This window comes from Balaenoptera physalus (assembly GCF_965194825.1).
Source record: "Balaenoptera physalus genome assembly, chromosome: 8".
NCBI classification, from domain to species: domain Eukaryota; kingdom Metazoa; phylum Chordata; class Mammalia; order Artiodactyla; family Balaenopteridae; genus Balaenoptera; species Balaenoptera physalus.
The window spans coordinates 117331282-117343389 of NC_138887.1; the positions used below are offsets into that span (position 1 = coordinate 117331282).

General features: G+C 47.9%; 1 protein-coding gene across 15 annotated transcripts in view; it reads right to left on the reverse strand.

Annotated features, from left to right (window-relative positions):
• Positions 1-466: 466 nt before the first annotated feature.
• Positions 467-12108, reverse strand: part of EZH2 (enhancer of zeste 2 polycomb repressive complex 2 subunit) — a 63254-nt gene continuing 51612 nt past the window's right edge. For 11 of the 15 annotated variants that reach the window (XM_082473864.1, XM_082473863.1, XM_082473861.1 and 8 more), the window contains 12 exons: positions 11513-11604; positions 9859-10099; positions 9138-9307; positions 8231-8325; positions 7268-7308; positions 6745-6870; positions 5791-5969; positions 3641-3736; positions 2953-3034; positions 1991-2071; positions 1781-1865; positions 467-790 (listed from right to left, as the gene is read on the reverse strand). In XM_082473864.1, the coding sequence (XP_082329990.1) occupies positions 730-790; positions 1781-1865; positions 1991-2071; positions 2953-3034; positions 3641-3736; positions 5791-5969; positions 6745-6870; positions 7268-7308; positions 8231-8325; positions 9138-9307; positions 9859-10099; positions 11513-11604 (1349 nt within the window). In that variant the 3' untranslated portion in view covers positions 467-729. The remainder of the gene's footprint in view (positions 791-1780; positions 1866-1990; positions 2072-2952; positions 3035-3640; positions 3737-5790; positions 5970-6744; positions 6871-7267; positions 7309-8230; positions 8326-9137; positions 9308-9858; positions 10100-11512; positions 11605-12108) is intronic. The other 4 variants (XM_082473856.1, XM_082473867.1, XM_082473866.1 and 1 more) reach the window with 1 other exon arrangement.

Genomic DNA, 12108 nt, shown 5'->3' on the forward strand with positions numbered 1-12108 from the left:
CCAAGGAGCAGCGCCCGCCTCCTTGGGACGTAGGAGGGTGTTCTCGTTCCTTCTTCAAGGAGGTGTGAACCTAGTCTGGCTATATCCCCGTCATCTCTCTGAAGGGCTATATCTAGACTCGTGGAATTTAGAGCTAGATCGGTTCTCAGAGGTCGCTTCGTCCAATTGTCTGTCATTTCACGTGGAGAACGGCAGCCGGGGACGTGCCCCACCCTGGTCTCAGAGGCCAGCAGTGAGTCACTTATTAAATTGTAACATGTATTATGTGGTAGTATGTTTATATGTAGGCATATATTTGTTATATTTAGTATTAATTTGCCTAATAGGCAGTATTAGTGAAACCAAGATTTCAGTAGGATGGCTACTGGAAAACCAAAGGAGTTAAATGTTTTTCCCATTAGGCTCACTCAGTCGTCTTTTTCTAAAATCAGCTGGGGAAGCTGTGTGACAGATGACAACGACCAGGAGAAGTTCAAGTATTCTTTATTCAAAGTTGAAAAATGTACCACACTGCATTATTGCAAAAATTCACTGGTACAAAACACTTTGCAGCTGGTGAGAAGGCAATAAAAAGTTGATTTTTAAACTCATTACTATAAATTATTCTTACAGTACTTAGCAAATTCAGAATTTCAAACTGCATTTTCTTTTTCTAAATCGCCCACAGTACTCGAGGTTCCTGAAGCTAAGGCAGCTGTTCCAAGAGGAGGAGGGGGGAGGTAGCAGACGTCAAGGGATTTCCATTTCTCTTTCGATGCCCACGTACTTGAGGGCGTCAGCCTGGCTGTATCTGGAACAGCAGGGAAAAGGGGTGAGCGCCCTCCAGCAGCACAACCAAGTCTGCTGAGCTGAGTGTGTAGCACTCACACATCCACGAGGAAAAGCACACACGCATCCCGTTGCACAGCTGCATCTTTGGGCCTATTCCAGCTGCAAAGTGGACGGAACTGGTAGTACAACCCTTCCCCAGTTCTCTCCGCAGCCAGCCCTGTGCCCCTGAAACCAACCGCCGGCGAAGGCAGGCCCGAAGCACGGTCTTGAGGCCTAACACGGGGAAGGCAAAGTAACTGCGACGCGGCAGAGCCCAGACTTGGGCCCTTAGTCAACGGGGCCCAGGAGCAGCCAGAGCCGGTCACCGCCCCCCTCCCCGGCCCCCCTTGAAGAAGGAACAGGACCGAGGCCAGAAGAGCCACCTGCGACCTCCACCGCCGGCTGGAACCTACAGCTCACCCAAAGGAAGGTCTAGCAGCCGTTCCTCACTCACAGCTAGCGGGGCTGCGGCTCCGTAACCTGCCGCTAAAGATCGGGGTAGGTCTCGCCTTCAGCTGTGCCGCAGTTTGCCACTGAAAGTGGCTACACACGGGCCCTAGTTTACAACTCAGCACTCAAAAAACAGCTTCTGGATGGGATGTACATTCAGCCACAGGATTCGTTTAACTAGATAGATAGTCATCTGAGTGCATTTAAATAAAAATTATAGAACTTGTCAGTTTATCCCCCAGAGCTTGACAGTGTAAACTGCCAGCCGAGTGCCTCGGCTCCGCACCCTGATGGCTGGCGTGCCTTTTCCTGCAGAAAGGACCCCAAAGGTAAAAATGGAGCTTTCTACATTTTTTTGACTTACATTAAAGCATTACTTGTCTAATGGAAACTACGTTACCAAACTCCCACCACTGCCCATGACGACCAGAACTCTGTCCCTCCAACGACAGACGCCCCAGCGCGGAGCTGGCCCAGGGAGAAAGAGCCCTGATGGCGCTAGGAATGTACTGTCACCAACCTGTAGTCAAAAAACAGCTCTTCGCCAGTCTGGATGGCTCTCTTGGCAAAAATCCCTATCCTGTGATCGCCGTTAACCATCATCACTGCAGAGAGAGAGCTGGGGTCAGTGACGGCGGCCCCGGAGGGTTGCTGACCATTCACGTAACACGTCAACCCAGACCACTGAGGTCAACCTGCAGCAGTTCCACCTCCGGGGACACCTACCTACCTTTTGCATAGCAGTTTGGATTTACTGAGTGATTTGCAAAACGAATTTTGTTACCCTTGCGGGTTGCATCCACCACAAAATCTAAAGAGAAAAAATAAGCAAGTCCAGTAAACAACTGCAGCTATAGCTCAATAAACACAAAGTTATTGTGATTCCGGAAATACAACTGGTCAGACTTCTTCAGGGTTTGCCTTCAAAAGCAAATCATTCAACCAACTTTACCAAGTATGAAATGACATTTGAAAGAAAATGTTCTCTAGGTAAAAATTCATCAGTGATTCAAGACAGTTATATCAGCTATAAATACGTCTTACTGAGCAAAGCATGGCAAAAAATAAAATCTGACTAAATTCTTCCCTTCACATTTTAAATTATATTAGTTTTTTTCATTATTACCATTTATGGAGCACATTCATGAAAGAACCCACTCTACTTGCTTCAGCTGAGAGGCCCCCTGAACAGCTCGGGTGTGAAGTGCACACTCCCAGCCGTGACCCGACTGCACCCGGGACCAGCATCTGCACACGCTGCGCCCTTTACCCTCACAGCCCTCCGAGGACCCCCAGGGACAGTGTGGAGATGCTTCACAAGGCTGTGCTCCACACCCTTCCCAGGTCAGAGGCACTGACTGGAGGAGGTGGGCCCAGCCGACTGGTACCTGTGGCACAAGAGGGGCACGAGAGGAGAGCCAGGCAGTGAAGCCAAGGAACGGCCTGGGGCCGGGGCAGCGATCGCTCCCTGCACACAGAACCCCCTACGGCTGAGGAGCCTCCACCTGCACCCCCAAGTTACACTCATCCAACCTGGCTGGCTTCCCAGCAAACAGCCCATTCCTTAGCCCAGGCCGGGGCTCCTTCCAACACTGCTGACACTGGGGGCCCCTAACGTCGTTTCTGATACTCAAGCCACCAGAAGGGCCCGTGCAACCCGGGAACCAAATGCGCTCTAATTCATCAACATACCATTGTTCAAGTTGAAGAGAAAGCTGCACATGTATTTATCATATACTTTCCCTCTTCTGTCTGCTTCATCTTGAGAAATAATCTAAAAGGAAGGACACGGGGAGGTTGCTTCGCGTCAGGTGAGCCTGGTAGGAGAGCGCACAGCTGCTCATCTGGGACAGCTGGGACCCGAGGGCGCGCCACAGAGGGTCACGGGGCCAGCTTCTCTCTTTGTCAAAAGCAGTGCTATTTTAAGGACTCTAACTTAGAAATATTGGATACTTCCACATCTAAAGTAACTATGCTTGGAGGAAGTGATTAACAAGTCTTCTTACTCAGTACAAAAATACAAACCGGGTGGGCTAATCGCACAGTGAAGCCGGCCCCAGGGTCTTCCTAACTTAGGTCCTTATCAACCAGGCTGCAGATTAAGTAGGACAGACTCCTTGTTTTAAAGCTCGTGTTCTCCCCCCGCTCCTCCCCAGGTGGTAACAGCTAACTGTGACAAGGACTGAAGCCGTGCAGCCTGACTTCCAGACAAACCAAACCCACAAGCCCAAGCTGAAAAGGCATTTTAAATTCACTTCTAATCAAACCCAATGGACTTGCCCAAGGAAAGTCAGTCCAAAGCAAAGTGAGTACAGATGACACCACGTGAACACACGACAGTGGGCATCCCTCTGTCTGTAACTGGACGGCTCTGCCTTACCTCTCCACAGTATTCCGAGATGAATTCATTTTTCTGTACAGGATCTTTGATGAAAATCCCCCAGCCTGCCACATCAGATGGTGCCAGCAGTAAATGCTAGAGAATAATAAACACAGTCATATAATCAGAGAGTGAAGATGGACAAATCAGACCATGGGATGAACCAGGGTAATTCAACCACAGGTGGGGGAAGGGGTCAGCTCCCCCATGTTACCAAAGGGCTTGACAAACTGCAAGAAGCACGTTTTGGTTTTTGTAAATCAAGTACAGAGCCTAAGTATCCTCTGTCTCTCTCAGAAATACGACATCACCTATGCTGGTGCGGGTCCCTCCGACTGCGGTCCTTGCACGAGGCATCCTGAGATGCTGCACCATTTGCTTCCCTGTCCGTCCTTCAGCCCTTGACTTCCTGGACTTCACGTGCAACTTCACGTCCCTGTCACACAGGGACCCCTTGCTCCCCCCCTGTCTGCCCCCTGCACCTCCCCAAGGTGGCCTCTATCACCAGCTCCTCCAGGCCCAGTCCCAGCCCCCATGGGGCCCTCTCCTGGCTCTTCACCAGCTTTTCTTCCTCCCGAAGCGCTGCCCTTCCTTCCAGGGCACTTTTCTCTTGGGCGCATCCTTCCACAGCCCTTCCTCACGACAGCACGAGAAACCACCACGAGGGGCAGCACAATCCCATGGGCAGCGTTCTGTTCTTAGCTGATGCCAAGATGACCGATCATCGCTGTCGCTTCTACCGTTAGAGTCTGTTTGGGAATGAATCCCTAACTTTTCATCGTGGCTTGTTATTATGCTTTCATCCCAAGTATCCTCGTGGCCTTGAAAAAGACTCCCGGATCCCCAAGTTACCGATCTATGCTTGTTCTGACTCAGCCTACACTCCGTCGGGGAAGAATTAAGCAAGTACCTTCCCGACCAGCTAAATACTGTTAAGCAAATGAAACCCCGTTGGTAAAAAGTATCTACACAGTTTTCTGTTTCAGGAGGTAAAAGATGTGTACAAAGACATGTCGCCATTAGGATTATCCACTTTCTGAACAAACTGAAGGAGGAGTTTTTATCATACAGTGGAAAGTACGGGATTGAGGGAGAAATGCGAGTTCTCAGGGCTGAACGGGTGTCCCCGGGAAACCATGCCAGCGTCACTGTGACGTAAGGACCCAGAGTAAAACCGTCTGAACGCCTGATAACACAAACACCACAGCCAAAGAAATACAGCCACTGCCATAAACAGAACTTCCAGGAGTAGGACTGACAGTAGTGCGATCTCAGTTACATTACACACTAGTTCAAGACCCTGAAGATGACCGTGCCGCGTGCACACGGGGTGGTCACTCACAGCACAGGGTCAGCGGCCGGAACGCCCAGCTGAGTTCCTGCTCCTTTCCCGACAAGTCTTAGAACGTTGGGTTTAATGATTATTCCTAACTCATGGAGTTAGGAAGACTAATGAGTTAATACACAAAGTGCTTAGACCAGGGCCTACTCTATATTAAATAATAAATGTCAGCTATTATTATAAAAATGATTAATTGAAGAAATCTATCGTCTACCCTAAGAAACCAAGATACTGATACTACCCTAAAAACTAAGATACTGCCCTAAAAAACTAAGATTCTTTTGGTCAACAGTAAACTCCCTGGTTGCAGCAAGTCAGGTCCATCCAATGCCCAGGCTTCAGTTATGTAATTCCTGCCTGTGTTATTTTCAAGGTTATTACAGAAACAGGAACTAATAAGTCTGCAGAAACTACCGTGGGAAGTCCCATCTTTTACTCTGTGCACAAAGGAACCCAGAATACTATTTGATAAGAATGAGTCTCTCTGTTCTGATAGGAACACCACTGATTTGCTTTAAGGAGACTAGATAAACCACTTGTTCTATTAACTAAACTTAAAAAGAAAATCAAATCATCTATTAAACAACTAGAAAAATACCTCTTATTCAAATCTGATACCATTAACAGCTGCTTCTCAGAGTTTACTGGTTCTTCCTATATCAAACTAAAGTATTCTACAGAAAAGTCAACCGTTTTCCTTCTGTCAGCTGTACCATTCAATAATCACTTTTTTGCCCCAGCTAAATGGTCTAAGACTATCCTGACTTTGACATCTCTCAGAAGCCCACCACCAACGATCACGCCCTACCTTCTTGGAGCCCCGCTGAATGCTACAGTTCTTGCAGGACACGTTTTTACTGTCCCAGTGGTCAGCAGCTCCACAAGTAAGACAGAGGTCGGGGTCACACTCTCGGACAGCCAGGTAGCACGGGCACTGCTTGGTGTTGCACTGGGCTTTGCAGCGGCATCCCGGAAAGCGGTTCTGACCTTCAGAGAGATGTTCTTCGTCAGACGAAAACCTTGCCTAATGGTGCAGCTCAAGTCTGGCGCTAAGGCCCTAATTAACGCACGGAGGCCTCACAACAACTGTATTATCCCATCGTACACATGAGGAAAGGGAAGTAACAGGAAAGTTAAAGCTGTCCATACTGAAAAAGGTCACTGAGTTCCTGTTTCCCCTTTTTTGTTTGTTAGATGGCATGTGTACTTACAGTTCTTTGATTTATAAAACAGGTGCGAAGGAAGGATTTGGACTACATAATATCCATGGTTCTCAACCATTCCGACAGTCAGAGTTCTAGGTACTTCCTTGGTATCCAAGCTTCAGTGCAGTTTCATTAAATCATTACAATCACTACCCTGATGCTACACATTCCTTTATTCTGAAGACTAAACCCACCTAACTCTTGACAGTTTCTGGTGTCCAGAAAGTGTTTGGGTAGCTATTCCTATAGTCCCCTTCCATTCTGTGTCAACTCTACTATGATTTAAGTTAAATGATCAAGGGGGAAAAAATAAAAGCTCCTTTAACCCACATTCGCCTAAACCCGCCCGCATACCCGCGTCAGCCAGGAGGCTGGCTGGATACAGGCCCAGCGCCACTCCTGGGCGCCATGCACGCTCGTGGCGTAAGTGAATTTCCCAAAGGGAACAGCACGCAGGAGCTGCCGTGTCCTTGTGCCGATTGAGGTTACAGTTTTAAACTGCTGACCAACAGCCTGCTGAATTCTCATGTAATCACATCAAGACAACAAATACTTACACTCTGAACTACATTGACAAAACTTTTCACAAAAATTTTGTGCTATCACACAAGGGCACGAGCTGTCGCAAGGCTGCCGTGGGTGGTCACAGGGCTGGTAGTTGTAAACATGGTTGGAGGAGCCGTCTGCACAGAGACAACAGCACCACGTCAGTCGAGAGAGTGGCGAGGTGAGCACACGCCCTCCCCGTGGCCCTCCGAGCTTAGCGCGTTGTCTTCCCGTGTCCACCACACCACACACACTGTTTACAAGAGGTCAGCAGAGATTAGCCCCACCCGCCAAGAGCTCGGGAACCCCGGGGCACTGTCACACACACCTCAGTCAGGTTCCCAGAGTCGTTCTCCTCTAACCGACTGGAAATTAATCAACAGACAGCCTCCATTTAATGCACTTCTGTGCATTAAACTTCAGTGCACCAGAGTCGGTTATATCAGAATATCCCAAACTCTAATCCAATTACTATTCTGAGACACGAGAAGTAGACCCTGAGTTACTAATGAAGCTGAACGGAAAGATGCCAACCCTTCTTCAGCTGTATCTTTCTGCAGTGCGCAGCCCACAACCTGCAAGACACAAAGAAAGAAAACATCCTTGTGACCCTGGGGCGCACAGGCAGTCACATGTCAACAAACACAACTTAAACGGGTCAGCCTGTGCCAGGAATGCAGCAGGGCTCTTCATCCAAGTAACTGTGAAAGAGGAGTCACACGCCACCCAGCTCACACCTGGCACAGGTGTGGAGCAACGTGGGAACAGCTTAATGGCTGTGGCCTCAGAGAGCCAGCCCGGCCACGTGGGGCAGGTTTATTCTAGTGTGGATGATACTGATACAGCATACCTGCTCTAATTTCTGGACTCTTTCATCATTTCAACTGAGCTATATGGTCAGAAATAATACAAGCAAAAAATGCAGAAGCGTCTACTAAAGCCTAAATTAAGCTGTAGACAATTTTTGAAGGATAATTTAGATGTTCCCTTACCCAACACCCAAGTATGTTTCTCTCTAAAAAGAAAAAAAGGAGCGGGGGGTGGTTACAGCAAGCAGTCCATCCAGCCTCCACGCATCCAAGTCAGCCTGACACCTTCACTGCCCCCGTCACTCGCTCACCCAGGCCGATGGCAGGGTGGGCGTGGAAAACTCGGGCTCCTAGAGTGAAAACCGGCCCAGAGCTCACAGCCTCCCAAGATCCACACACGAATGCCAAGTAAGGGTTTATGCAACCTTCACTGCAGAAGCTACTCAATAGTTCTTCGTAACCAAAATGTAGCATAGTAATCATAAAATTTTTATGACTCAACACACAAAATCTCCTGACAGCCACTGTGTTCTTACAGAAAAATGCCAGCAAATGCCCATGGAAACAAGACCCCACAGGTCTATTTCTGAGGCCACTTAAGCTTCTTTCCTAATCGACAGAGTGGAGCCACCACTGCCCTCGTGAGCGCCCGGCCCGCAGTGGCCTCCCCATCACGCAGCAGACTCACCGGTGTTTCCTCTTCTTCTTCCTGGGAGGGGTGTCAACGTCCTCGGCGGGGGCCGGCGCTATGACACTGGATTCTTTGACTCGAAACTCATACACCTGACAAGAGGCAAGGTCACGGCCGTGAGGACCATCTATTTAAGCAAACCAGTCTCCTGCTCATTCCCACCAGAAACTATTTGGCTGTCCTGTGACGCTGCTGCGATTACACTCTTATTGAGAGTCATGAGGCTAAATCTAAATTGTTCCTGGTTTTTAAAACCCATTGCCAGAATTCCCTGGTGGTCCAGTGGTTAGGACTCTGCACTTACACTGCAAGGGACACAGGTTCAATCCCTGTTTGGGGAACTAAGATGCCACGTGCCGCACAGCATGGCCAAAAACCAAATAAATGAATGAATAATAAAATAAGATAGAACGCATTGCCACCTAACCTGAAACATCTAAAGTTGAATGAGTAATTTCCTTTCAGTTCCCTCTCAGTGAAAAAAAAATTTTTTATACTTCTTTTCAGAGGAACAGGAGTTTAATAACCACGAATGGTCGTATGTTTGGACAGTGACCACGTATTTCTCCATTTGAAGCTGACTGTTTTTATAAATTTATTTATTTATTTTTGGCTGTGTTGGGTCTTCGTTTCTGTGCGAGGGCTTTCTCTAGTTGCAGTGAGCGGGGGCCACTCTTCATCGCGGTGCGTGGGCCTCTCATTATCGTGGCCTCTCTTGTTGCGGAGCACAGGCTCCAGACGCGCAGGCTCAGTAGTTGTGGCTCATGGGCGTAGTCACTCCGCGGCATGTGGGATCTTCCCAGACCAGGGCTCGAACCCATGTCCCCTGCATTGGCAGGCAGACTCCCAACCACTGCGCCACCAGGGAAGCCCGAAGCTGACTGTTTTTATCACCCACGCTTACCTGTCGACATGTTTTGGTCCCGATCAACCTGGCGATGGCACAGAAGTTGTCGTAGTACGTGCCGATGAGGACCCTGAACATGGAGGCCTCAGCGCCACTCCACTCCACGTTCTCGGGGGGCTCGGCGTTGGGCTTCATCTTTATTGGTGTTTGACACCGAGAATTCGCTTCTATGAAACCAAAGTTAAGCGATGGTCAAGAAATAGCAATGGGAGGAAGGAAAGGGAAAGGGAAGGAAATATCAGTAAGCTTTTCCCCCATGGAAACCATGAGAGCGGGCTCCCTTTAACTCAGCCTTCTAAAATGAAGAAGGCAAATGGGGTTACCCTGCTACTATTTATGGTGTAATCATAGGGCTGAAAAGACAACCCATAGCATATTAGTCAGTGGTTCTAATTCTCTCTCGTAACCAAAACTACCAACAGAGCGTCAAGAGTATTCAACTGAATGATGAGAAGGTCATCATGCCCTTGTGAAAGCTGGAAAAAGGAAAGTGACCCAAAGAGTGAAAATAAACTGGATCGTCAACTTGCAAGTAACCCAGAAGATGGACACCACAGGCGAGGGCCGGGTGTGGGACAGAAGAGAGCAGTACGTCACAGCCACACAGCCCTGCTCCTGGGTTTGTCACCGTGTGAGTGACTGACACCTCACAGGACCCGCCCCCTGACAACACGCACCCTCCGAGCGGCGGGGAGACCCGCTGCCAGGCGCGCCCCACCTGAGGAGCTGGAGGTCTCGTCCTTCTTCTCCTCCTCCTCCTTGTCGTTGCCCTCCCCCCCGGTCTCGGTCCCCGCCTCCCTGTCACTGTCTGTGTCCTTCGACTCGAGCACGCTGGTGGTGGGGGTGCCGGGCCTGCTGCTGTTGTTGGGGAGCCGCCCTCTCCTGCGGCCACCCGGGCGCTTCGGGGGCGTCTTTATCCGCTCGGCAGTGAGGGCGGCAGCAAACTCCTTCGCGCCCTCCTACGAAGGGGGAAAAGTGCAGACATCAGGGTAAAGTTCTGCAGCTCATTTTGGCGGAGGAGGAAAACAAAAGGATGGCGTTAGCACGTCAGTCAAATGTATCACAGCATCCGGCTTTCACAAACAGTCGCACGTCTACATGCAACTGTTTTCTATCTGCTTTTGAGGGTTTGAAGATTTGCGAAAGATAAATATGGCTTCCGTACAGGGCCAGAGCAGCACAAAATCAGGCAAGACGGCTCTATATTAACTGATTATGAGTTAAAATACAAATATACTTTAGGTAACAGTCTATTTAAAAGTGAACTTTAAGAGGAATCACACATCTAAAGTGCATCTAAAGTCACACTTGCCCATTTCAGGGTTTCTTAAGCCAACACGTCCCTTTCTCAGGTAACATTTAAAGTATACAAGAAGAAAACAAAACATGTACACCTACTCCACTCTGTCACTTTCTGCCTTACAAGTAAAACATCCCATTTTTTTTCCCCTGTGAGGGATGTACAGCCCCAGGAAGACATGAAAGGAACTCGACGAACAAGGCGGTGAGGGTTACATTCTGCGTTACCAGGTGCAGTAATCCAGTCTCGGAAGGTATACAACAACGGGAAGGGCGTGGATTATAGAGATACCACAGACACATTTTAGATGAGCCAAATAAAATTCTGCCTTGTAAGGAATATTATAAAACAGTGCTCAAGAATTCCATTTTTAGTGGCAATAGAAGGGAGAAGTCTGAGAGCAGCCAACAGTTTTATACTTCATTCTACAAAAACCAAATTGCTTAAAAATAGGATACCTTCTGCAGGTGCCATTCAATGAATCTTCTGTCCAAAATCCAACAGGCAATATATACCCATTTAGTTCCTAGGTAGGAGTGGCTTGGTTCAAAGAGGGGAAATGGTAAAAATAAGATAGTACCCGTAAAAAACAACTTTTCTACCTCATATTTTCCTAAACCCTTACCTTTTCTCCATCATTTAAAAAAAAAAAAAAACATACAAAACCTCTCTGGGACCTATATATAATATAGCTCAACTACAGTGGGTCTACAACTCAAAGAAGGGCCATGGCTCTGAGCAAGGCTCAGGAACTACTGCACTTCTGGGGTTTAAAAGGGTTCTCTGTGCTTCCCATTCTCGTAAGTTCTGTGGAGCTACAGGAGGCCTGGATCCTAAAGAACTCCATACGCTGCTGAAGAGACTAACAGAGATAAAGAATAACACGAGATAACGAAAGACTAGAATGTGCAGTACGTAAGCACTACGGAGAAATGTGACTGAGAAACCTCTGCTATCATATGGCCAATGAAAGTATGGGAACAGTGAGGTTACCGCTGACTTTATAGACCTCACCGAAGTTCAAAATTAAGACTTCTCCAATTCCCTCTGGAGCCCCGCTGCACACGCTTACCAAGTGCTGGTAACACTGGGGGCCGCAAGGCTTGTTGTCCAGAGCCGTCTCCGTGTTCTTCCGCTTGTAAGTGTTGGGTGTCGCATGGAAAGCTGCAAAATAAACATAAAATATCCAAACATAACTAACATTACTTTTACACATAAACGTAACATTACTTTTTCATGTCTCCAGACCCAAAGGATAAAGTCAATTACTACATTACACTTTTGCTAATAATGTTTACATTACGGAACTTTCCTTCAAGCTCTTATTGAATTTACACAATGTATTCTCCTCAGGTCTCCCCCAGAACACCTGAGCTCTAATTATAAACATTTATTTGAGTCCTTAATGTCTCCATAGAAACAACTGATGTATCCTCTACATAGAAATCAGATTTCCTCTTTTTACAAAAGAATTCTGACATCTACAATTTATCGATTTCCAAAGAAAGGTCAGCAATCAGCTTGTCAAACGGGGGAAAAGAATGGGACACCAATTTTAAAAGATAATGAGGACAGCCTCGGAATACTACAAGTCAATTTCTTTGAATCACACACAATTCAAGAACCCAGGGGGAGCCCACACGGTCAGCACCCTTTCTGCAGGAAAAC